Source organism: Macrotis lagotis, chromosome 2 (genome assembly GCF_037893015.1).
Source record: "Macrotis lagotis isolate mMagLag1 chromosome 2, bilby.v1.9.chrom.fasta, whole genome shotgun sequence".
Taxonomy (NCBI): domain Eukaryota; kingdom Metazoa; phylum Chordata; class Mammalia; order Peramelemorphia; family Peramelidae; genus Macrotis; species Macrotis lagotis.
The window spans coordinates 174376007-174403641 of NC_133659.1; the positions used below are offsets into that span (position 1 = coordinate 174376007).

Consider the following 27635-nt stretch of genomic DNA (forward strand, 5'->3'; position numbering starts at 1 on the left):
GTATAAGAGATAGCAAAATTATATAATAAGATAATTTTTTAAAAATTAAAAGTAATGGAGCAGCTAGGTGGTGCAGTGGATAGAGCACCGGCCCTGGAGTCAGGAGTACCTGAGTTCAAATCCTGCCTCAGACACTTAATAATTACCTAGCTATGTGGCCTTGGACAAGCCACTGCCTTGAAAAACTAAAAAAAAAAAACAAAACTTAACAAAAAAACTAAAAAAAACTAAAATTAAAAGTAACAAGTCCATTAAGGTTGGTCATCAACCCCATGTTACAGCTAGTAAATTCTGATGTCATATTTGAACTCAAGTCCTCCTGACTTCAGGCCTGGTACTCTTCCCACTGTGCCAACTAGCTGCCCCAACAGAATTAAAGGGTATGTATACATAGTTTAGTAGCTTTTTGGCCATAGTTTCAAATTGCTTTCTGAAATGACAAGACCAGTTCACAGTTTCACCAGCAATACATTAATGTACCAGTTTCCCCACAGTCCTGCCAGCATTTGTTATTTTGCTTTTTTCTTGTCAGCTTTGTCTATTTGTAGATGTCAGATGGAACCTAAGAGTTGTTTTAATTTGCATTCTCTTATTATGTTGATTGATTTTTAAAAATTGTTCTGTAGATGAAAAGGACAATTTTGAAAATAATATGTGGTGGTTATTACATACTTTTAAAAACAATTAGCATGAAATGGTTTCATAATAGTATTCATATTTTCATAAAGAGTCCTCTTGTGTTCTGTGTGTATATGTAGGAAATGCCATTTTTTGGTATTTAAGTTCAAAATTAAAAATTAAATTAAAAACAAAAAAACAAAACTCAAAGTGCTATAGGACCATGAACAAATTGCTTTCCTATTCTGAAAACTCCTCTAGCTATTGTGTCCCTTTATTAGAATATGACTCTATAAGAGCAAGGACTCTTTTACTTTGCTATTTGTACCCCCAGGGCTTAACACTCATTAATTTGTCTTTCCTTTAAGCCTCAGTTTCCACCTTTCTTCAATAGTGACAATAATCTTTTCATTAGAGGAAGACTGTGAATAAAGTACTATATAACTTTAAAGCATTATAAATTTGGAACTGATTTTGTTTACCATAGTTGCTTAAGAAATACTTGTTGGATGCCTGCTGTCTGAAGCATCTCCAAGGCTGCTTATGCTTGGCTCCAATATTGTAGAATTTTTTAAAGTGACTCCCTAAAATGACTTTAATCCCTAAAATTCTTTAACCCTACCTTTCTTTGGTCACAATCATTGACTACCGGGGATGCTGGATATTTCTGAAAGACCCTGGAATGTTTGGTTTGGCAGGGGAACCAAAGGTACCCAGACTGGATAATATCTGGATCCAGGGCAGGAAGGAAATCCAGGCTCTTGGATAAGACTAGCCAGCTGGGAAAGTGGATATCTAGATCTGTTAGGGGCCTTGGGAGTAGGTGTCCCCCTCCCAAAGGTGGCTGGCTCTTCTGGATAGTCAGAGTGCCCTATGTCTCCCAAGTTTCCTGGATCTCCATTGGAATGGTTCGAGTGGCACAGACTTTAGTAGAGCCACCAAGGGGAAGGGAGTCAGGGAGGGCTCAGCAGATGAGTATAGCTGATGTTTTTTCTTCCCAGATGGTGAAGGCAGGAGGGGGAGAATCTTGGCTCTTCACTCTAGGGGGGACTGTGGGGCACTGAAAGCTGCTCCATCTCCCTTATTAAATTACCTGGGGCGAGAAGGCGACAGACAGCTTTACTGCCTGCCTAAGTCCATTAGCATAAGGACCATAATTCTCTAGCATGATTTATATGCATTCATAGTGGCAGAGCTGAGCCACAGGGCTGGCCCCAGGAAGGCTACTTCTCTGATGGAAGAGACTGAGGAAGAGTCCTGAATTTGAAGCCTCTCTGAGCTGAACACAGCTGCTCTGACCATGGTTTCCGGACAAAGACATTATCTTTTGGAGACCGAACAGCATCTAAAACTATCCTGATATTGGTTATGGCAATGTCCTGATCGGGGAACAGGAGAGGGGGCAGGAGGCAGAGGTGTGTGTGTGTGTGTGTGTGTGTGTGTGTGTGTGTGTGTGTGTAAGATGAGAGATTCTAAAATAGTCATCCTTAGGCAGATCTTCAAGAAGAGATTTGTTTTGTGTTTTGAGATAACAAATCTTATACCCAGCCTAGTATTCTTAGTATTCTCACTTAAACACTTAGTACAATGACTTTATATGTCCAGTAAATATTTCTATGTGTTAGGGATACTTAAGGCATAATTCATATAGCAAAAAAATATTAACATAAATTTAGTAAACATACTAAAATAATTTTATTTATATTATTTATAATATATTATTTATATTATTGTTGGTTCTAGGGGTAAGATCCATAGGGGGGACAGGAGTCCCCATCTCTCACGCCAATCCTTCAAACATTCAGTGCTGGGGCAGGAAAGGGGGGGGACACATGAAAAATCAATCAATAAGCATCTATTAAGCACTCACGGATTTTGAGACACTACTGGGTGCTAGAGATAAATACAAAAGCACAAGTGACATTCCCTGCTCTCAAGGAGCTTACGTTCTATAAGGGGGAAAAACAAATACATTTATATATCTATCTTTATCTCTACCTCTATCTCTATCTCTATCTCTATATAACAAAATACATATAAGGGAAAAACAAGTTCATGTGCATATGTATACATATGTTCAGACAAATGTATATAAGTAAACATAATATATCTATTAATGTGCCCATAAATGTTATATATACATATGTACACATATATAATTTAGGGAAGAGGGCTCCAGAACTGGAGGAAATCATACTTAATGTTGAAGTGTTTGAGGAGGGAAGAGTCATCATCTTTTCATGTTTTTAAATTCAATTTCTTACGTACTAATACAACTCTCCACTCACTTCTTTGTAGAGGTGGGGGTCTGCACTGTCAGTTCTAGTTGTTGCATTGATTTGGTTTTTGATGAACTGCTTTCCCCCCTTCCCTCCTTACCCCCCCATTTCCCTTCCCATACCCCCCCCCCATAGTTTTAAAATTTTTTCGGTAAGGGATGGCTTGCTGAGCAGAAGAGGGGTAGCTATATTGGGAAATGAAGGTGTTGTAAAAACAAGATATCACTAACAATAAGATTTTTAAAAATGCTCACCTATATACCCTTTTAGACCAAGGATTGAGGTTGTTAAATCTTATTTTATCATGCCCCTCCCTCCCTCTCCTCTCTACCTTTGTCAGGGATCTATGGATTCTTCCTCAGAATAATGTTTTAAAGCATACAAAATAAAATAAAATAGGGATTATACAGTAATAGTGAAAATAAAGAAATAATTTTCCTTCATCCAGTTTCATGAAGCCCCTGAAATTTTGGGGTCTCTGGATCCCAGGTTAAGAACCTCTGTTTTAGGCTAGTCAAATATACATGAAAACATCAATCCATGACCTTCTTGGAATAGAATCAAAGAATTTGAGAAGCAGAATGAATCTTTTTTTTTTAGTAATCTTCTAATCCAACCTCCTCTTTTTAGAGAGGAGGAAACTAAGGTTGCTGTGGTGGCACAATAGAGTTGGGGGCCTGAGTGAGGAAGACCTGAGTTCAAATCCAGCCTCAGACAATTACTAGCTGTGTGACCTTGGGCTGTTTGATTCAGTTTCTTCATCTATAAACTGGGGATAATAGCAGCAACCTACCTCTCAGGATTGTTTGTTTATATGAAATAAATTCATATTTATATGAATATGTAAACACTAGTAGCTATAAGTATTATTCAGAGTTACCGTAACTAGGTAATAATAGAGCTGGAGCTAGAACCCAGATCTCCTGACTCCCAGGGCATCTCTCTTTCCATTATTCTATCTTCATCTGGAGGCAGGAGGGGTGGTTCGGCAATCATCCCTTTTCTCTTTTAATTTCCTTACACAGGTCCAGGCTAGATCAGATCATAGCCTCAGATGACCCTCTCTAGTGATATTAAAGTTTCTGTATCCATTCCAAAAGGCTTTCAGCTGGTTGAGCCTGTTTATACATTTTTGTCATGTTCATTCATTCATTCAACAAATATTTACTGAGATTCATCCATGTGCTGACTGTTGGAGGTTAAGGGAGTGTATGATATGTATATATGTGGGGGGGATACTAAAATGTGTATTTACTGTCTTACGACATGTAACTAATCCCTTCCTGAAGGTACTCAGGACATTGCCTGAGTTATTTTACACTAACCCTTATAGCCTCAGGCGTAATCAAACTTCATCATCAGCAAACCTAGGCAGAGATTTATATTTAACCTTTAAAATCTGGGGGTGGGAGTGGGGGAGAAGAAGCCATTAGATCAATTTGCTCCCACTGCAAACAGTTCCCTATAAAATAAATGCTTAGATGATTAACCTACCTCTTATGAAAATGAAACATGTTTCCATTTGTCTCCTCTGGTTTAGGATATTATTTGAGAGAAAGATCAATTCCCAAATTCCTTGGAGTCAAGGAATTGCTATTTATTCAAAGGGTAACAATTAATATAAGTCTAATAACTTAAATTTTCAAAATTAAGTTTTTGAAATTCTGTTGTACCCAGATCTCAGTTACCTGTACTTGGGGAACTTGGGGAAGAGAGTGAGCAGGGAGACTCCAGAAGTCATAGCTCTAGAGCCAGAGGGGACCTCAGAAAGCGTTTGATCCAGTGCTCACATTTCATGAAAGAGAAAGCTGAGGCTTAAGAAAGTTACCCACAGTCACAGTAATCAACAATGGGATTTCATACCCTGAAAACAATGCTTTTCTCACTGTTCCGTGTCAGAACTAGCAATAGACATTATTGGGTACCTATTATATATTGGGAACTGTGCCTTCCTCTTGAAGATTTGCATTCCTAATGTTTGCTTTAACTGCTATTAGTGTGAGTTCTGACTAACTGACATCTGGGTCATAGAGGCCTAAAGCAAAGCTGGATGGCAGGGAAAACCACCAAAAATGGTTCCGGCTAATTTAGAGCATAGAAAATATACATAGTGTAACAAATCAAACATTTCCAAACAAGTAGAGACTATATCAAAGGCAGTAGGGCAAAGAGCCACAGGAACTAGATTCAAATCTTCGCTCTGTCACTTCTATTTGGAAAGGTGACCTTGCCCATGTTGCTTATTTCTCTGGGCCTCTATTTGCTTAACTGGAAAATAAGGGAATTAGACTAATTGCTTCCCCTCCTAGTTTTTAAGCCTGTAATTTGATAAAAAATTTAGCTTAGTCTAACTTCATCAGCTTAATTGGGGCACTAGGTGGTGCAGTAGATAGAACACCAGTTCAGTCTGCAGTAAGGAAGAGCTGAGATAAATCTGGTCTCAGGCACTTGATACTTATTAGCTGTGGGACCTTGGGCAAGTCACTTAACCCTGATTACCTTGCATCCAGAGCCATCTACAGTTTCCTGATACATATCTGGCTATTGGACCCAGATGGCTCTGGAGGAGAAAGTGAGGCTGGTGACTTAGCACAGCACTCCTCATTCAAATTGAACTCATGTGCATGTCGTAGTATCACCTCCCTGATATCATGATCTTCAAAAATAAAGGACAAACATCATCAATTTTCAAAATAAGCTATAGATTATTTTTAGTATTTCATATAAACCCTTTATCATCGATGAATGATTCTTAATCTTAAAAATTCCTTAGTGCAGCTAGGTGGCGTAGTGGATAAAGCACTGGCCTGGAGTCAGGAGTGCCTGAGCTCAAATCTGGCCTCAGACACTTAATAATTACCTAGCTGTGTGGCCTTGGGCAAGCCACTTAACCCCATTGCCTTGTAAAAACCTAAAAAAACAAATTCCTTATATAGCTTAGAAATGAGACCTTTGTCAGAGAAACTTATTGCACAGATTTCTCCCCCTCCCCCCCCAAGTATGTTTCCTTTCTAATTTTTAGTACATTGGATTTATTTGTGCAAAAACTTTTAAAGTTTACATAATCAAAATTGTTCATTTTATCTTGAATGATGCTATCTGTAATTTGTCCATTTACCCAAGTGAACTCAGAGTTCTTTTGAGAATGGGGGGCTTTTTCTTTATCATCAGCTGGATATAGAAAGCAATTCTATCTTCAAGTTATATTCTATCCCTTTTTTATGCATGAACTCTTTTATTCATGAAAGGAAATTTCTTCCTTGCTTCTTTAATGTGTTTATTATGTCACACACACACACACACACACACACACACACACATATATATATATTTAGGTTACAAATCTGTTTGGAATTATACTGGTTGGTGTATGGTTTAAGGTGCTGGTCTAAGTCTAATTTCTGCGACATTTGTCTGGTTTTTCCTATCAGTTTTTGTGAATCCTTCTTCTAATTTCTCCTAGAAACAAATCTGCTTCTCAGATATAAAAATAGTAGGTCTAATATAACATCTTGGAGGAAAAAATGAATTCCAGTGATTGACCATGTTGTATTATCATTAATATCAATATTATTGCCTACTCTTCACCCCTGACTTATTATTTCCTTTCTGTTCTAGGTGGAAAACATCATCAGGTTTCGGTTCAATATGTCACAACATTCAGACTGAGAGTCAAGACATCATTGGACAACCCTACCTCTCCCCATCACTTCATCCTCAGGGCTGGATGACGCCAAACATCAAGGACAACTCCTTGAGGGTCACTTTCCAGCATGACCACTTAGCCTCCTGACTGGGAGGCCCCGCCCCCCCTGCCCTGTACCCACCTCCCCATCCTAGGTGGTGAGGGAGTGAAATTTCAGAGCAGTGGGGGGTGGCAGTAGCGGAGGTGGGGGGAAGGGGTGGGTGGGCAGGGGGGAATTGATTTTGGCAACAGGTTGAACATTTTCCCAAAGCAGTTCTGCAAAATGACAAGCCTGTTCCGCAGGAGCAGCAGCAATGGTGGGTCTCGGGGTGGGGGGAATGCCTCATCCCAGGAGCTCAATAACAGCCGGCCTGCCCGGCAAGTCCGGCGCCTGGAGTTCAACCAGGCCATGGAGGACTTCAAGACCATGTTCCCCAACATGGACTATGACATCATTGAGTGTGTGTTGCGTGCCAACAATGGTGCAGTCGATGCCACCATTGACCAGCTGCTGCAGATGAATCTGGATGGGAGCAGTTATGATGATAGTTCAGACTCAGATGACAGCATCCCTCCTGAGGTGAGGCTGGTATCTTGTGTACCCTTAGTTGGCAACACTAGCTCCCTTAAATAAAAAAAAAGACAAAAATATACCTAAGTCATTGTGTAGTGGTAGATGGCTAGAGTCAAGAGACATGGGTTCAAATCTTGACTCTGAAGCTTATTAGCTATGTAACCATGTGCGTCAACCTTCTCTGAGCCTCTGATTCCTCATCTGTAAAGTGGCATTAACACTTGTTCTCTTTCCTTTCTCACAAAGTTGTTGTGAGGAAAGCTACATATTATTTTAAAAAAATACATAAAACAAAAGTTATATATCTCTCCATCAGGGTCCCACCTATTCATACTCTATGTCAGCCAAGTGGTCAGTAATACATACTATGTACCCACTCTGGACAGAGACCCCTACTTGAAAAATGCATAGTTTAAAGGAGTAAGATAAGACACTTAATTGTGGAAAACAATTTCAGTATACAAAGAATAACCAAATGAATAAAAATGAATGTAGTACAAACATTTCTGGCTAGGCTCTGTGTTAGAAGCTGGGGACATGAAGACAAAAATAACAGCTCCTGCTCTCATAGAATTGGCATTCTATTCAGGGAGATACCTTGTACACAGAATTATTAGTATAGAATATGTGCAAAATAAATCCACCATTAACTCTAGAGAGGTGGGAGAGGGTCCGGCTGTATTACTAGTAGCAAACTTGCATAAAGCATGTTAAGGCTCATTGAGAACTTTTCACAATCATCTGTTGTGCTGTGAATGTAGGTGAAGTGGTTAGAAAGAGGTGGATTTAATTGGGAAGATTCCCTGGTGGAAGTGACTTTTGATTATAGTAACTTGAATTTAGCATTTCTGTTCTTAACCTCACTTCAAGTGCTTCCCAGATCTTTTTTGGAGGTACTAGGTTTTCTGCCCTTTGAGAAAGGTTCTGGTTTCCCTATGTTTTTTCCTTCAGTTCCAAATGTTGTTCTTGCCCTTCCTTGTTCTTCCTTTTGTCCTTTTCCCTTATCCTTTCCAGACATTGGTCAAGTCTTGACAATTTTTCTATCACAGTATTTCTGGCACCTTATCTATGATCATCTTTCCCATTCCTCCTGATACCACTCAAATTCAGGTCTACATTAGCTTGTGCCTGAACTATTATGATAATTTTCTTTTTTTTAGTTTGTTAATATTTTATTTGTTTTCCAGTTATATACAACAGTAATATGTACCTATCATTTTTTGCAAGGTTTTGAATTTTACAATTTTCCCCCCACCCTCCCTCCCCCGCAACAGAAGGTTGTCTGATAGTTTTTACATTGTTTCCATGCCATACATTGATGTAAATTGAATGTGTTATAAGAGTAAACATAAACTCCCCTCCCCCCCAGAAGATGAGAAACCTCAAGAATAGAGAGAGAGGAAAAAAAATGTACTTTAGCCTGTGTTCAGATTCCAATGGATCTGTCTCTGGGGTGGGTTGCTTTCTTAATCATAAGTCCACCAGAGATGTTGCTTCAATATTTTTCCCACAGTTGCTATTACTAGCTGTTCCTTCACTCTATTTCTCCTCACTCTCATTTTTTTCTGTTCTCTCTCTCTCCTTTCATCCTGGCCCTGTCCAAAAGTGTGTTGTGTCTGAGTACCCTCTCTCTCAATCTTCCCTCTCTTCTATCACCTATTCACCCCTTCCCTCCCCCCATTCCCCCTTATCCTGTCCCTTTCTTTTCATTTTTCTCTAAGGTAAGATTTCTATACCCTATTAACTGTGTATGTTATTTACTTCTCTGAGCCATTTCTGATGAAAGTGAAGGCTCACTCATTCCCCCTTGCCTCCTCCCTTTCCACTCCATTGAAAAAGCTTTTTCTTGACTCATGTGAAATATCTTAGCTTCTTCTTCATCTTCTTTCCCTTCCTTCCAGTACTTTACTTTATCACCCATTGACTCCATTTTTTTTACTATATTATACCATTATATTCCGCTCCTTCCTATGTCCTGTCTATATATGCTCCTTCTAACAGCTCTTATAAATGAGAAAGTTCATCTGAGTTATCAATATCTTCTTCCCATGCAGGAATACAAATAGTTCAGTGTCATTAAGTTCCTCATAGTTAGTCCCTCTCTTCCACTCCCTCTATGGTTCACCAGAGTCCTGTACTTGGAGATCAAACTTTCTGGTTGTTTCAATAGGAAAATTTGAAAGTCCCTTGTTTCATTGAAAGTCCATCTTTTCCCCTGAAAGAGGATGGTCAGTTTTGCTGGATAGTTGATTCTCAGTTGTAAACCAAGGTCTTTTGCCTTCCTGAATATCATATTCCAATCCCTACAAGCACTTAACGTAGATGCTGCCAGATCCTGTGTAATCCTGACTATGGAGCCTCAGTAGTTGAATTTTTTGTTTCTGGCAGCTTTTAGAATTTTCTCTTTGATTTGGGAGCTTTGGAATTTGGCTATAATATTCCTGGAAGTTTTTCTTTTGGAATCTCTTTCAGGAGGTGATTGGTGAATTCCCTTGGTTTCTATTTTACCCTCTGCTTCTAGGATCTCAGGGCAATTTTGCTGTATTTTTTTTTTTTTAGGCTTTTGCAAGGCAAATGGGGTTAAGTGGTTTGCCCAAGGCCACACAGCTAGGTAATTATTAAGTGTCTGAGACCAGATTTGAACCCAGGTACTCCTGACTCCAAGGCGGGTGCTTTATCCACTACGCCACCTAGCTGCCCCTGTATTATTTCTTGAAAAATGAAGTCTAGGCTCTTCTGATCATGGCTTCCATGTAGCCCAATAATTTTGTTGTGAGGAAAGTGGATCTGTTTTCGAGGTTGGTTGTTCTTTCCAATGAGATATTTCACATTTTCTTCTAATTTTTGGCTTTTTTTGGAAGAGTTTTATTTCTTTCTGATTTCTTGCAAAGTCATTGGCTTCCTTTTTAGTTTAATTCTGCATTTAAAGGAGTAATTTTCTTCAGAGAGCTTTTTTATCTCCTTTTCCAGCTGGCCAATTCTGCTTTTTAAGGCATTCTTCTCCTCATTTACCTTTTGTATTGCTTTTACCATTAGGCCTAAACTGGTTTTTAATATATCATTTTCTTCAGTATTTTTTTGTATATCTTTCAGCAAGCTGTTGATTTGGTTTTCATGATTTATCTGCATCACTGTCATTTCTTCTCCCAATTTTTCCTCTATCTCCCTTAATTGCTTTTCAAAGTCTTTTTTGAGCTCATCCATAGTCTGAGCCCATTTTCTATTTGTCTTGGAGGTTTTGGATATGGAAGCTTTGATTTTGTCATCATCTGAGTATGTGTTTTGATCTTCCTTGAGACTAAAGTAATTTTCTATGATCAGATTCTTCTTTTTCTGTTGTTTACTCATTTCTTCAGCCCAAGACAGCACTTCCAAGGTTTTGGGGTTTTTTTTGGGGGGGGCACCCCACTGGGACCTTTATTCCTCTAAGGTCTTATGCTCTCTTGCCTGTGCTTTGATATGTAGATACCCTCCACCCCATACTTCCCTCTGTCCTGGAGCTATAAGGAGGATCCTGCTATCTTAGTATGGAAAGCAAAACTGCAACCTGGATCTGAGTGTAGGCACACAGCAGAGTCCTACCCCGAGGGAGAGCAGAGAAATTTCTGCAGTCTTTCCTGACCCCTTACCATCTCTGGGGGTGCAGGCTGCTTTCTCCAGATTCTCGCTGTAGATTCTGCAGCTGGTGCTCCTCACTCCACACTCATTCTGGTGTAGCAGAGTTCTCTCCCCACCCCTTCAAGCTGTTGCCAGTGATCTCTGGGCTGGATTGGGCTGTGCTGTGCTGAGCTGTGGCTTTGGCTTTTTTCTAACCCTGGTCCTGGTGAAACACACCTTTCCTGCATAACTTCTAAGTTATCTTGAACTGGGAAAATGTATTGCTCAGTTTTTCTGTGGGTTCTTCCCCTCTAAATTTTGGCTAGAGTCATCAATTGTTGGTTTTTGGAGTCTGGGGGTGAAAGAGTTCCCTGGGAAATGCTGCCTTCCTGCTGCCATCTTGTCTCTGCCCCCCATGATAACATTCTAACTGGTGCCACCCCATAATCTCTTTCCTTCTTCCTTTCTTCTCTATGCACAGTTTTCCTTTAAAATACCTTGGTCTTGGCCCTAGTTTCCAATAGCTCTCTTTTGCTTTTATTTGTTTTTGTTTGTTTTTTTAGGTTTTTGCAAGGCAATGGGGTTAAGTGGCTTGCCCAAGGCCACACAGCTAGGTAATTATTAAATATCTGAGGATTTGAACTCAGGTACTCTTGACTCCAGAGCCAGTGCTCTAGCCATTGTGCCACCTAGCCACCCCTCCCTTTTGCTTTTAGAATTAAGTTTGAACCCCAATAGTTTGACATTCTAGGTTTACCATAATCAATGGCTTATTTTTCCTACCTTATCTCTCACTGTTCCTCTATTTATTCCATCTGCCCTAACCAAATTGATACTCCTTCAGCTTTTCTCTCTTATTCATTCCTTTTCCCCTTAAAAACACATGTAACCAGACAGCTAGGTGGCTCAGTGAACAGAGCATGGACTCTTGAGTCAGGAGAATCTGAATTCAAATTCAGCCTCATTGCCCCACAAAACCAAACCAAACCAAACAAACAAAAAACACATATAACAACAATCTAGACTTATCAAGATGCTACTAATTCTTCATGAGAACTTCTCAATGGTCTCTCTAGCCATGTTACTGCCTTCTTCTTCTGAATTCCATACCTCTTACTGGCTAGATTGCTCATATGTTGTCTACATTCCATTTATTGCCTTCTGCAGTAGCTATTTGTCTGGAGTCTTATCTCCTCAATTAGTGGAGAGATGGCTAGAGTAGGAGGTGGAGGACCTGAGTCCAGTTTTTATCTTAAACACTTATTTGTTGCATGTCTAACTTTGGACAAGTCACTTAATTTCTCTGGAACTCAATTTCCTCCCCTGCAAGATGAGATTGGTTGGATTGGGTGATCCATAAGATCTCCTCCAGTGCTAAATCTATGACCCTAGGTTTCTGGTGGACAAGAACTGTGTCTTACCCATTTTTGAAGGTCTTTTTTTGCATTGCTCTGTTCAGAAAGACTAAAAACTGTCTAGAGTACTTTCCCTGCTTCCTTAAGGACTTCCTTTCTTGGTGTCAAAAATAGCTCCAGTTTAGGGACCACAGATCTGGAACAAGGAGGTAACCAACATGTCATCTAGTCTAACACCCTAATTTTAAAAAATGAAGAAATTGAGACTCAGGCTTATTGTACAATTTTTTCAGGCTCACTGTGTGACCATGTATTAAGCAATATAGAAAGAATTTTCTATCCATTGTTCCACTGCCTCCAAGTCAGAAACACACTATTTGTGTGTGTGTGTGTGTGTGTGTGTGTGTGTGTTTGTATACAGAGAGAGAGGAAGGGAGATCTGGAGGGGGATGGGGGAGAGAGAGGAGAGAGACAGAGAGAGAGGAGAGAATTCAACTTAATTCAATAACCATGTCTCAAATGCTATGTGCAAAGTATAAGGCTAGATATCATATACCATGTTGATTTTGAAAGGTGCTTCTCACTCTAATCTCTGATAATTTCTACAATATTGATTTGTTTTAACTTAGACATATAGATAGGGTCATATTTCTTTCTTTCTTTTTTCCCCCTCATAAAATATCCTCCAGACAATGACCTTTGTCCTATTAATGATGCATAGAATAACCTGGTGTGATGAGAAAGTGGAAGAGGCTAGACCTTACTGTGTTTTCTACTTTTAAGATTTTTGCTTTACTTGAATGTGTGGGCTCTGTGTCCCACCTTCTTTGCAAAGCTCCTCCTTCCCCATCTTTTTATGCTCTGACCCCACCCCATTATTTCTGAACTCTCCTCTGGGTCCATCGTTTGGCCTGGTCCTACTGAACCAGTTCCGAGTCCTTCAGTAAATTTATTAGCAGCAGCTGGAATGACAATAACTGCTGACTGCAAGCCTCTCCCCTTCCCCCAGGGGCTGATGGATGGTGTACTGGGCTGTGGGGTATCCTTGCCATTGAAAAAAAAATCACCTGTCAGGCAATGGACAGAAAAACAAGTCATCCTAGAGCATCTGGCATCCATTTATCACTCACACTGAGTTAAACAAGAAGGCTGCAAAGCCAAAAGCTTTGGCCCATTTTTTGAACCAGAAGAATAAACATATTGCTCCAGAGAGAGGGAGACAGGGGGATTCCAGAGATGGGAATGAGATTAGCACTGTCCATAAGAGCACCGCTGGAGCCGTTGTGGTTTTTTGTTTTCTTTTCTTCCAAATCCGAGCCAGGCCTCGTCCCCTCTGGTAGGAGCATCTGTTTTCTGCGGCTCTGGGAATGAGTGATACTAATAAGCTCAGGAGCCCTCTGGCTGGAGGCCTGGGAGAGAGAATCTGATTGCAGCTTCAAAGTGAGCAGGCCTTCAGGGAACACAATCTGATCCTGGCTAGGTTCCTGGAGGAGGAGGAGGAGGAGGAGGAGGAGGAGGAGGAGGAGGAGGAGGAGGAGTCGTCGTCTAGTTCATCAGCCTTTCTGAGGAAGGACAAGAGAGGTTCAGCTTTCTGGGGGGTGGTAAGGGTAGGTGGGGTGAGGAGGGCAATAAGCAGTTTCCTGACCCCTTGATGAAAGGACAGTAGATTGGTCCCCCAAAAGGAGCTGTCCCAAGTAGTTCATCCACAAAGGAGACAAGGGGCAGGGTGGTCTCCTTCGAGTGGATTTCTGACTCAGTTTATCATTGTGATATATCCTGATGACCTTGAGACTAAAGAGGATAAGACCAATGGGAGACCAGCAGCTACTGATGGCCCATCCTCCCCCCCCTCCCCCGCAATATTAGCATGGAATAGACCTGGTCAGCTAAGCGGACAAGTTCATACTTGCTGTGCAAATTGTTCCTGTCTTAAAGGAAAAGTGTTGGTGCATTCCATGGGACAACCACTGGTCCATATCCATAGGCACTGTGGCATATGAGAGGCCATGTGTGTATGTTCTGGAATACCATCTATGTTTAGGCAATCCAGTCCCCTTCCACCCCCACCCCCAGAAAAGGAAATCCAGTCTGCCCCCATTTTCAGGCTCCCACAACCCATGATTAGACTGGTCTTGCAAAGAAAAAAAATTGAGATGACCAGTAGATAACTTTAGGGTGCAAACCAGGTAAAGGCAGTATTAGAAGTTGGGACCTTAACTCAGATTCATTCAGTATTTTTCAGTTCACAAAATACTTATTTTATATCCTGTAGGAAATATACAGGATTATCAACTCTGTTGTTGCCCCCCTCCCCATAATATAGATGAGGGAAACAGGTTGAGAAGCCTAGTTACTTCCCCATTATCACACACCTATTAAAAGGCAGAGAGTGAAAACTAGAAACTAGAACTTTACAGAGTACTTACTATATTCCAGCACAGGGGATAAAAACAAAGGCAAAAATAACCCTTGTCTACCAAGAGCTTATATTTTAATGGGGGAGGAGGTGGCACAGAGTCCTTTGTTCTTAAAGAAGACCACGACTTTAGAGATGTGATGCCATGACATGCAAGTGAGGGAGGGCTGTGGAAAGTCACAGCCTTAGATAAAAAGTCAGGAAATTCTGAGATTAAATATCCTGCCTCAGACCTTTTAGTTGTGTGACCTTGGGAAAGAACTTTGCCTTTTCAGCCTTAGTTTCTCCATCTGTAAAATTAAGTTAACAATAGTATCTACCTCTCAGAATAGAAATAGTTTGTAAACCTTAAGCACCATAGATATACTAGCTATTATGAGGATGTATAAAAATAGACATGTACAAGATGACTTAATAATACCTGTAATTGTAGAGGGGAAGGTCATACCAAGGTAATCCTTGACAAAGGTCTTTGAAATTCCCTTTAAGAGATAATGCATTGGGTGATCCCTGGGAGATTTCCTGGGGATCCCTGGGAGAATCCCTGGTCATTTTCTCCAGCAGTAGTGGCATTAAAAGGGGGAAGAATGACTGAGAAAAATCCAAAATGGAAGGAAAAGAAAAGAGGCTAATTGGGCATACTTAGAATGGAGTACTATGCAGAGATTTTTTTCACTCACAAATTCTCTCCTATGGGAAAGATAATGCTTACCAATTCTCCAGAACCACCTTTTCTGACATCCAAAGCAGAGAGAGGCTGTAAGGATGGAGGGAATTTCCTACAGTTCCATTCCTTGGCTTTCTCATCATCTTCTCATCCCAGTTCCCAGATGTTGACCAAGTGATCTCCATGTTAGAATCAGTACTCTCTGTACTCTGCCCAGTCCAACCTTTGCCAAGGTGGTAAAATGGGATCTTATGGATCAATTCCTGGAGGGGAGAGTTAGATACTATATTTTTAGTGTGAGACTTTGCTAATAACTTTGAGCAATCCTTTTTCCATCCCCCCTTCTAGGCCTTGAATTTCCTATTGCTAAGGGAGAGGGGCTGATAATTCTCTGTAATTCCCCTTCTCATTGGGGTTATTGTCAGGATAAGACAAAATAAACCTGAAGAGAAGTCATCTGGTCCAATCCTCTTATTTTACGTGTGAAAAAACAGGACCAGGAGGTTACACGAATATCATACAGTGGCAAGTATCTATTGACACTTGAACCCAGGTCCTCTGACTCAAAAGTCGATGTTCTTTTCACTGGGACATAATGCCAGATGTGTAACCATTTTAAGTTCTATTTTAATGCAAAACTCTATCATATGATTACCAAATCTTCTCATTTTGTTCTCTGGTTTAGATTTTGGAAAGGACTTTGGAACCAGATAGCTCTGATGAAGAGCCCCCACCAGTGTATTCACCTCCTGCCTACCACATGCACATGTTTGACAGGCCTTATCCCCTGGCTCCCCCAACCCCACCTCCCAGGTAAGAATTTATTTTGTCTTATTACATTGGCTATAGATAGGATGAAGCATTGTGTAAAGGAACAAAAGGCAATTCCCTAGTAGTTAAGTGGCTTGTTCTAAGAAGAACAAGAAAGGATGGAGTTTAACTATAGCAAGGGAAATTTAATTTGGGAATCAAGAAAGAACTGGTGAGATGCTGGAGCATATGTGAAGAAGGCCATGAGGCCATGAAGCCCTGCCCCACTCCCTCGAACTTGTTCTGTCTTCTTCCTACAGACTGCAGCCCTACTGCCTCTGGGTTGGCAGCCAGCTTGGCCAGAATGTAGAGTCTGTGAAGGAGAGTGATATGTATAATACTGGAAATGTAGGCTGGGATCAGATTGTAAAGAACTTTGAATGCCAAATAGAACTTTGTATTTTATGCTAGAGGCAAACATTCATAGATGCAAGTTGATGTGGTTAGACCTGTGTTTTAGGACTATTGACTTAGTAAATGTGTGAAGAATAGAATGGAGAGGTGGACTGAGTAGCTGCTTGCTGGGGCTGTGGATAGAGAGTGGGAAGATCTGAGTTCAAATGTGGCCTCAAACACTAAGCAGTGTGACCTTGGGCAAGTCACTTAACCCTGTTTGTCTTAGTTTTCTCATCCATAAAATGGATATAATAATAATAATAATAATAATAATAATAGCACCTATTTCCAAGGGGTGTTGTGAGGATCAAATATGATAAAAATTTGAATTGCTTAGCATAGTGCCTGGCCTAGTAAGGACTATGTAAATGTAAGTTATTATTCTTGTTCTTATTAGGGAGGCAAGAATAGATTGGAAAGGATATTTTAAAACCTGAAAGGGAGAAGCAGGTCATAGGAGAATAGAGCAGGACAGTTTAGTGTGAAGGGACTCTTTTAGAGTCCAAAGACCCAGGCTAGGTTTCTGGTTCTGTCACATAAAAAGATCTTAGGCAAGTCATTTTACTGAATCTCAGTTTTCATCTCTGTCAAATGAAGCAATTAATAGAGTCCAATCCAACCCTAATGCCCCATGGCTTCCATGACTGAAAGAAAGGAGAATTAACTCTCTATCCCCAATGAATCACTGGGAGGCAGTGAAATGAACTTAGAAGGTCTTTCAAGGCCTCTTCCAGACCAAAACTCTTCCACAGTTTGGGAATATGGAACTAATCAACTTGTTGACAGAGTTCTGTGGGGAGGTCAGACACCACAAATGACTATATTTTCCGGACTGCAGTATTGTATTATAGAATTACTAGGGAACAGGAATTTTTTTTTGGGGGGGGGTCCTAAAGAAGCTGAAGTCTTTTTAATGGTCATCAGGAGTAGGGGCATTATTGGAGGATAGTCTTATTCTTGCCAAATGCTTCCTCTGTAAAGTCCTAGGGATCTCACAATTACCAGGCCCTGGAGAAAACTCTTCACAGGTCTGTGAATGGGATAGCACCTGTGTGTGTGTGTGTGTGTGTAGGGGCTTGGGGAACTACAAATAGGATCATAGATTTAGAGTTGCAAGGGATCTCAGAGGTCACATATGCCCCTTCTTTTTTATAGATGAGGAAATTGAGGCCCAAGGAGGTTAGTTTCTTGTCCAAGGTTACATAAGTGGTAAGGTCAGTGGTTTGTAGACTAGAAAGAGCATTTTGAAGTTCTCTGGGAATAAGCCAGGATTCTCTGATGAGTCTCTAGAAGAGACAAATGGGAGTTTGAGCCCTCACTTAGCTTTCTGGTCTTCAAGGTGTGCACTTGAATTTAGGGTTCAGAAGTGGCCTCTTATGTCCTTAGGGGCCCTCAATGCTTTGTAGAAATTGAAAGTACTATTCACAAAGCCAGAGTATGTTGTCCATATTGTTTGTTCTTTTGGAGGAGGAGTTGGGTGGGGGGAGAAATTCAACTAAATCCTGGTGTTTATATAGAAGTGGAAAAAAAATAAACCTCATTATTAATACCAAAGAACTTGAAAGTAGGTATACTTAATTGGCTTAATTAATATCCAAGAACTTGAAAGTAGGTACACTTATTCATGTAACTATTGAGACTACTACCTGCAATTTCAGTCAGAATAATAAAACATTCTAGATACATATAATGGCAGGTAATTACTAAGCTCACCCAGAGAGATAGGCACCTATGATTTCATTGGTTTGGGGGAACTCCCAGGTGATGAAATACATTCCACTAATATAGATACCTTCTCTTCAACTTAAAATCTTAGAGGGTTGCTTGGGACATTGAGAGGTTAAGTAATCTGCTTCAAGCCACACAACCAGTTGAGCAGTCAGAGAAGGGAGGTTCTCAAACTTTTTGGTTCTTAAGACCCCTTTACAGCTAAAAATCTTCCTGAGTTGAAATCTAACCTCAGATACTTACTAGTTGTGTGACCCTGGACAAGTCACTTAAGCCTGTTTGCCTCAGTTTCCTCATCTGTCAAGTGAGCTGGAGAAGGAAATAGCAAATCACTCCAGTATCTTTGCCAAGGAAGTCTCAAATGGGGTCATGACTGAAAAAATAACATATCTATCAATATTTGCTGTAAGAGAAATTAAAATGATACATTTAAAAAATTGATTCATTTAAAAATAAATCCATTGCACATTAATATAAGTACCATTTTAATGAAAAATAACTATTTTCCAAAACATAATCAGTGAGAAGAGTGGCACTATCTTACATACTTTTGCAAATCCCTTTAATGTCTGGCTTAATGGAAGGCAGCTGGATCCTCATCTGCTGCTGCATTCCATCTGTTGAGATAATGTTGTTTTGGTTAAAGTATATGAAGAAAATCTGGCCTCACACAGATATGTAGTTGGAAAAGGGGGAAGTATTTTAATAGGCAAATAACATCTGAGTATTATTATGAAAATAGTTTTGACCCCTAGGACCCTCTAAAAGGGTCCCAGGGACCCTCAGAGGTCAAGAGACCACACATTGAGAACCTAAGTGTTAGAGGGAGGACTGGAATCCAGTCTTTTTAATTTCAAAGGCACCCCTCTCCTATCTCCTATGCTGCCTCTCCTAAGTAAAACCATGTAAGTTTGTTTTTTTTAGAACTTCAGTAAAGGCTTGATGTTTACTTTTGTAAATTGTGGCATATGATTACAGGATGATAGCTTTTTTCAAAGAGCCATCAGAAGTGTGTGGCTCAGTAGACTTTTGAACAGTTGCTATTGCTTGCTTCTGGATATCTTGAGTCATTTCTTTGGGGATGTCATGGTCATTTTTCCCCATAAAACTATTTAGTACACCTGTAAGCCTACACTTGGGGATTCCTCTCCAAGTCTTCCAACCAGCTAACTTTTCTTTTCTTTTTCTTTTTTTTTCAGTGAAAAGTTGCTTCCTTTAATCTTGGTATTTTTTTTCTTTTTTTAATTGATATTTTATTTTACTTTCCCAACTACATATTATGAAAGTCCTTCAATATTCATTCACTTACATATTTATATTATACAATTTTCTTCCATCCTTTTTTCCCATCCCCCTGCCCTCAATGACAGTCTAGTGAATGTTGTACATTTGGGATTTTTTTGTGGGTTTTTTTTTGCAAGGCAATGGGGTTAAGTGGCCTGCCCAAGAACACACCTCTAAGTAAATATTATTTACATGTCTGAGGTTGGATTTGAACTCAGATCCTTCTGACTCTGGGGCTGGTTCTCTATCCACTGCACCATCTAGCTGCCCTTGTACATTTGTGTTTAACATATTTATATATTAGTCATTTTATGTATGAGGAACTAGGACTAAGGAAAAAGAACCATGGGATAGGAAGGAAAAATATGAGAAGTTTTTAAAAAGTGAACATAGTGTTCATCCAGATTTGGTGGTTTTTTGGTTTTGTTTTGTTTTCGTCTGGATGTGTTTGGTGTTGTCCATAATAGGTTTCCCAGGGTTGTCCCAGTTCTTTGAACTCCAGTTAACTTTTCTTCCTGTCCCTTAACATTCTGATATTCTTTTGGTCACAACTGAAATGACCCCCTCAATTCCTCTCCCCTCACCTGTCAACACCCAGAAATGAATGGAGGTTGTTATTGTTTTATGTACAGAATCACTGGTGAGTTTTTGTTGACTTTTATATCCAACTACTTTGCTGAAGCCATTTGGTTTTGCTATGTTTTTTTCTTCCAGAACAGGGTGGTTAAGTATTCTTCAGTGTATCTTTTTATATATTATGTGCACAAAACTTATGGATTCTTTCTAAATAATGTTTTTTCATATGCATGAAATAAATTCCATGGGATCATATAGGAAAGTTGGGTTGATGGATGGTTTAATGAATAGAGTACTAAACCTGGAATCAGGAAGACTTGAGTTCAAATTCAACCTTAGGCACTTAATTTCTCTCTCTTTCTGTGTGTGTGTGTGCACACACACATCTGAGAAAGTCATTTAACCCTGATGCCTCACTTTCTTCATCTGTAAAATGAGCTGGAGAAGGAAATGGCAAACTATTGAAAGATGTCTCAATAATAGATACAGTATTCTGATTCTCACAACTCCTGGGGCCTGCTTCAAAATTACCTTATATAGACTGTATATACTTATATGTATAAGTATCATTTCCCAGAGAGAATGTAAACTCCCTGAGGGCAGGGACTATTTCAATTTTGTTTTCTATTTGCACTGCCTAATAAAATACTTGGAATACAGGGGGTACTTAATAAAATGTTTGTTGATTAATAATAACTATAATTTATATATCACTTACTAGGCTAAGTACTGTACTAAGCTTTTTACATTATTATTTCATTTGATTCTCAGTCCTCAGAGGGAGGAGCTGTTACTTTATCCCCATTTTATAGTTGAGGAAACAGACAGACAGAGGTGAAGTGACTTGCCCAGTGTCATACAACTAGTACATGTCTGAGGCTGGATTCATGACTTCTGGCCCAGTATTTGCCTTCACTGAGTCACTCAGCTACCCTCACTGATTCATTGGCCCTAGACAGGAGGTCTGGGGACCTGGATTCTAGTCCTACAATGGTCACCAGTTCATTATGTGATTCTGGATAAGTCAGTTTTTCTCTGGGTCTGTTAGACTAGATGATCTCTAAAGTCTCCCCCTGTTTCATTATTTTAAGTGTGACTCATTCTAGGGCATAAGTGGAAAGGTTTGGCTTTACTTTATTAAATGGTCTCAAGTCTGTCAGTCACTGAAAGTTTATTAAGGATCTACAATGCACCTAAGCACTGAACATTAAAAAAAAAAAAAAAGGTCAAAGATAGCCCCTGCTCTCAAGGACCTCACATGCCCACTACTCTGGACAAACAGGATTGTTGTAGGCTCAATCAGAAAGAGCCCACAGAGGCAAGGCATTGAATCAAGGAGGTTTGGGAAAGGTTTCCTTTGGAAGGTGAGATTTTAGCTGGGGCTGGAAGGAAGCCAGGAGGCCAAGTGGAGGAGGGAGACCCTTCCAGGCATGGGGGACAGCCAGAGGAAATGCTTTAAGTCAGGAGATAGAGTGTCTGGTTCAAGGAACTGCCAGGAGGTCGGTGTTAGTGCATCTAAGACTATGAGGGAGTGGGAATGGGGATGGGCAATAAAGTGTAAGAAGATTGGAAAGGTGGTGGTGGGCTAGTCAATGAAGGGCTTTGAAAGGCAAACAGAGATGATCAAGTACCAGGAGCTGGGGATATAAGGATGTATAAAGCATGGGCCCTGTCCCCAAATAGTTTACAATTTAGTGGGGGGGGGAGTTAGGGGGGTTAAGGGGAAAATAATAAGTACATAAATGCAGGTTTTACTGACCACCCTTGTCTCAAAGTAATGCTGCAAATGACAGGTCTGTGGAATCAAGCATTGTTATAATGGGAAAAAATGTTTTGTCTTGGCTGCCTGGAGTTTTCCTGGTGAAATTACAGCCTTGGCATTCCCCCTCCACCCCCTTCTTAGTTCATTTTTGACATTCCATTCAGACCAGAGCTGCTTTTGAGACTTTAGTTTTTCCAGGGCCCCTAGCTTGCTAGCTTATGAGCTGAACTTGGCTCCTTTGGGGTTTGCCTCTCAGTACTCCAAGGGGCCAATAAGCTAGGGCAAGGTCCCCCCCACCCCAACTCGAAGGAACCAGTTGGTGGAGGCCTGAGTCTTGTCTGACCTCTAACAGACAGGTCTCTGTCCTTCTCAGTGACCCTCTTGTTAGCTTCCAGTGAGGGATTGCTCACAGTCCTGCAGAAACAGCTCTGGGACTTTTGGCTCTGATTCTTGGCTGGGTCAGATGGGGGCTGGGGCTGGGTTGTAGACACATTTAACAGATGAGAACACTGAAGTGAAGGAAATGGAAGGCGTATGTGGCAGAGTTGGAGAGGTGGATAATTCCTTCTACTTCTCTCTTCCTGAACTCAAAGGACATTGGCACGTTGTACAGAAAGGACTTGGCTCCCAGGGGGGGTTGACCAAGGATTTTAGGGGAGAACCAACCAATCAATCCACCAAAATCTAGTAATCATTTTAAAAATAATAATAATTATTGTGAATTTTTATATAGCTTTAAGGTTTACAGATTATTTTACATATATTATTTCATTTGACTCTTACCTAAACCTCATGAATACATTCTAATTATTATCCTCATTTTACAAATAAAGAAACTGAGGTATATACAGGTCAAGTGACTTGCCCAGGGTTATACACCTTGTAAGGGTCAAAACTAGGATTTGCATGTGGATCCAACAATCTGACCATTCAGCCATGCTGACTCTTATGTTGTAGAGAAGATACCTGGATTCTAATCTCAGCTTTGTCACTAACCAACTGGGAAAAGCTCCTTTCTCCAGGTCTTGGTTGCCTTCTCTGTAAAATTAATGACTTAGATTTAATGTTCAATTAAGTCTTCAGCTAGCTGGTACAATGGAGAGAATATTGGACCTAGAGTCAGGAAGATCTGAGTTTGAATTACTAGCTGGGTGACTTTGGGCAAGTCACTTATCCATGTTTGCTGCAATTTCTTCAACTGTAAAATGAGCTGGAGAAGCAAATGGCAAACCACTCCAGTATCTTTGCCAAGAAAATCTTAAATGGGGTCACACAAAGTCAGACATGACTGAAAATAACAAAAACAAAAAAAAAAAAGTTCTCTCCAACTCGAAAATTCTGTAGTTCTGTGGATTTTTAAATGTTTGTTCAATTTGCCTTAGCAAAAAAAGCAAAAAACAAAACAAAACAAAATTTGCCTTAGCATCAAGTGAACCAGATGATTCTCCTGTGCTCTCTGTTCGATATGTGAAAGAACTCTTTGGGGATGGGTTCAAGTCCTACCTCATTTAACTTCCCTGGACCTTAGTTTCTTCATCTGTAAAATGAGGGGTTAGATTACATAGTCTCACCATCAGCTCTAAATCTCTGACCCTATGAGAGGGGGAAGAAGCTTCTTCTAAGAGATACTCAGGGAATGCTTCTGTCCAATGGAAGTCACTCTCCAAGGGAGGAGGCCAGGGAAATCAAAACCAGGCCTAGGAAATGAACACTCCCTCCCCCTGATCCCCAACATTGAGGCTGGTTTGTCCATGTGTCATTTCCCTTATTCAGCAAACCATATGTTTTGTGGGAGCCATGGGGGCTTGTCCTACAGGCCACAAAGGAAGTATGGAAAGGAATGTCTCCTTGACCACAGATTAGACAAGAATGGTTCTCACCATCAGTGGAGCCCCTTGGCTTCCATCTGCCCTGGTAGTATTAGCTGCCCCTCTGGAGCAGCAGGAAGGGGACAAGGGCAGCACCATGTCATGCTTATTTTCAAGGGATGGGCATAAAACCACTGCATTTGGAATAACTTTGCCTTTTTAACCTCTGCCTTGGGTAAACTAACCCACTTCCTTATTTTTCCAAATTAATATGTCATGGAATCTCTCTCTACTCCTTACTGGCATGAAGAGTTATAATTCCTTGCAATCTTGAAGTACTGTTGTGTGTCAATAAAAAAACCCATTTATTACACACTTATTATGTGCTAGTACTGGGTTAAAGTACTGGAGATATATATATGTAAAGAAAGATAGTCCCTACCCTCAAGGAGCTTACAGTCTAATGGAAGAGAGAAAATATATGAAAAGTAGGGGAGGAGGGAGGGAGAAAAATGTGGAACTCAACAAGTTTATCGAAAAATGAATATTGAAAACTGTCTTTACATGTAGTTGGAAAAATAAATAATATATTTTTATATACTTGTATATTTATGGATATATTACATACACTCACATATATACATATATACATATATGTATAAAGTAAAAAAATAGGGCAGGAAGGGTTAGGTATCTAGCACATTGATGTGATGAATGTAGCTGGGTGGGAAATGTGCATTATCCCATTGGAGTCTTTCAGGATCCCTGAGAGGTAAGTAGGAGGGAATAGTAGACTTCTTTTACAGATGAAAAAAATGAGGTCTACAGAGGTAATGGGTCCCCAGGATAAGGTTCTTTCTGTGACAGCCCTCTAGTTTCTGTGAAGTATGGCTTAGTTTGATATACAGGTCTAAACCCTGGGCAGGAGGAGGGATGGTATCCAAAGGCATTGCCAATTGTTTCCTCCCAAATTCTATCTCATTGGCATTAAGCATTCAGGTTAGACACTCATTGATTCCTCTAGCCTTTGGCCTCATTGGTTTGTTACCCATTCTACTCGTTCTCCCATAGGATTGATGTGCCTGGTGCTGGGGTTCCCACAACCCAGAGACGTTATCGCAACTGGAACCCCCCACTTCTGGGCAACCTTCCTGATGACTTTCTTCGAATTCTGCCTCAGCAACTGGATAGTTTGCAGGTATGAGGGGGAGCCCATGCTGATAACTGGGGGTGAGATGGGTCTAAAAGTAGAAAATAGAGGTGGTCTACTCTTTTCTGTCTACTCCTACCCTCAGTCCACCATAGCAGAGGTTCTGTTTTGTTGACAGAGAAGAAAGATTTGGCATCTGCCCATTTCAGTTCCCAATTTTCTGGCCTCAGATTGTTCATGATGGAATTCAGAGGGAAGTGACCCCAAACAGGAAACATTCACAGTTTCCTGGCTTGATCTAGATTTCCAGGAAGCCAGGTAGATGTAAAATATCCACCATTCAAAAAATACTTAGGTCATATACTAGGAAATCAGGGGTTTGGAAAACACTGTTGGAAAGCCTCCATCCTAGATAGGACTTAGGCAAGTGGGATGTGACCAGGGGCCAGTGAGGTTACTTGCCCATAGAACATGTGTCTGAGGACTTGGGGAGGAGGTGGGGAGGATAGAACCATGCCAAATCCTTGGGCACAGACTGGTGACATCCTGACCTGCCTTGGAAACAAATGACTTGAGGGAAGAGTATTTGAATCCATTTCATTTAGGACCATATTATGAAAACCATGTGTATCGACAATCTGAGAAAAAAACTCTGGGTTTGGACTGAGAAGACTCTGAGTTTGAATCCTGGGTCTATTACTTTCTCCTTTTGTGACCTTCATCAAAGTTACTTTGCCTCTGTGGGTCTCTTTCTCTTCATTTGTAAAATGAGGGCTTTGCATTAAATAGCCTTTAATTTCCTTTCCAGTTCTAAATTTATTTTCCTATAATTTTCTAACTACAGAGCAACTTCCCAAGTCCAGGCCCAGTAACCAAGGTGTGTGTGTGTGTGTGTGTGCATGCGCTCTGCTTTGACCTCTGTATGTGGCTGCATACCCCACCCCCATGCCAATACCTATCTCTTGCAGAACACCCAGAGTGGTCCCCCAAAGCTAGGACTTGGGGAGGTCAGCCAGCCCATGGCAGGGAATCTGGAGGAAGAATGCCGCTGGAAGCAGTACCTAGAAGATGAGCGGATTGCCCTCTTCCTGCAGAATGAAGAATTCATGAAGGAGCTTCAACGGAACCGAGACTTCCTCCTTGCCCTAGAGAGGGGTATGAACCTGGGAATGGGGGGAAGGAAAGTGTTTTTCATTAATATCATAATAGAGTGCTCAATAGCTAGGGTAGTTCGTATATATGTAAGTAGCCAACACACTCTTAACTTGGAATTCAACTTGTTTTTGTCAAAAAAAATTTATAACTATATTTCAATATATTTTGCTTTCTTTATAATCTATTTTATACATTTAAAAACATTATCCTGAGGAGAGGTTCAAAGGTTTCTTCAGATTGCCAAAGAAGTCTATGACACTAATTAGGTGAAAACCCCTTTCTCTAGTCAGACCTTCAATATATCTACCTTCAGTTCTGGGCATCCAGCCCGGGCGGTCATCTGATGGAATTATTTCTTTCCTTTTCTAGATCGATTGAAATATGAGTCCCAGAAATCCAAATCCAGCGGCATGGCTGTCAGTAATGACTTTGGTTTTCCATCCACTGTCACAGGTAACCTCCATTGGCCCAGGCAGCCTCTCCTGCCTAAGGCCCAGAGGAGGGAAGCCTTCCAAAGGACTGCCTTCCTCCCTTTTAGTCCCTCCCCAGAGCTTTCCTCAGGCCTTGCTGTCCTTGTTAGTTGCTATAGATTTGGATTTTAGGAAGACTGCCCGGGGGGAGGGGGAAAGCTTTTACTCATCTTAGTGAATCAGGTCGATGGGTGGGGAAATTTGTCATTTGGTCATTTCCATCATCTCTGACTCTTTAGGACATCATTTGGGGTTTTCTTGGCATAGATACTAGAGTGTTTTGCCTTTACCTTCTGCCAGTCATTTGATAGATGAGGAATTCAGGCAAACAGGGTTAAGTGACTTGCCCAGGGTCACACAGGTAGTAAATGTCTGAGGCTGAATTTGAACTCATAAAGATGGGTCTTCTTGATTTCCAAACCCAGTGCTCTACCACTCTGCTACCTAGCTGCCTACTGGGGAAAGGGGGTCTTAAATTATTCTTCTAATTGGGGGTAGAAGAAGAGAGCAGAGGCAGAGGGACAAAGTCAACACAAGAGCCACCAAACATTATCCTATACAGAGAAAAGAGATCATAATGTATAATTTTTGTAATATGTTGTAGCTAGTATTTTATTTAGGATTTTTTGCATCCATATTCATGAATGAAAATGATCTACCATTTTATTTCTGTTTTTACTCTTCCTAATGAAGAATGGGGACTGGGAAAGAAATTTAAAAGGTCTCTCACTTCTAAGTTCCAACTGTTCTCTGAAGGAGTGTACCTTTCCTGGGAAGCACATTTATATTTCTCCCAATAATACATCTCAGTCACTTATTAATCTAAGATCTCTGACCCTGGGACTCTTTAGAACAGAATTTTTGTTTGTTTTGTTTGGGTTTTTTTTTTTTGCAAGGCAATGGGGTTAAGGCCATACAGCTAAGTAAGTATTAAGTATCTGAGGCTAGATTTGAACTCAGGTCCTCTTGACTCCAGGATGGTGCACTATACAATGTTGCCCCAGATCAGGGGATTTTTAACCTAGGTTCATGAACTTGTTGTATTATACATTTTGATAGCTATATTTCAATATACTTTCCCATGTATTTAAAAACATTATTCCAAGAAGGGTTCCATAGACTTTACCTGCTTGCCAAACAGGTCCATGACACACTAAAATGATTAAGAACATTTGATAAGGAAGCAAAGGATTCACTTAGTAGTTTACCAAGCTCTTTTAAATTTGTGTGACAGGGTGGCTAGGTGGCGAAGTGGATAGAGCACTGGCCCTGGAGTCAGGAATACCTGAGTCCAAATCCGACCTC

General features: G+C 40.5%; 1 protein-coding gene across 2 annotated transcripts in view; it reads left to right on the forward strand.

The window, feature by feature from the left end:
• Positions 1-6817: 6817 nt before the first annotated feature.
• Positions 6818-27635, forward strand: part of CUEDC1 (CUE domain containing 1) — a 45230-nt gene continuing 24412 nt past the window's right edge. For both annotated transcript variants that reach the window (XM_074223635.1, XM_074223636.1), the window contains exons 1-5: positions 6818-7162; positions 15877-16004; positions 24627-24753; positions 25674-25860; positions 26230-26313. In XM_074223635.1, coding sequence (XP_074079736.1) covers positions 6866-7162; positions 15877-16004; positions 24627-24753; positions 25674-25860; positions 26230-26313 — 823 coding nt within the window. In that variant the 5' untranslated portion in view covers positions 6818-6865. The remainder of the gene's footprint in view (positions 7163-15876; positions 16005-24626; positions 24754-25673; positions 25861-26229; positions 26314-27635) is intronic.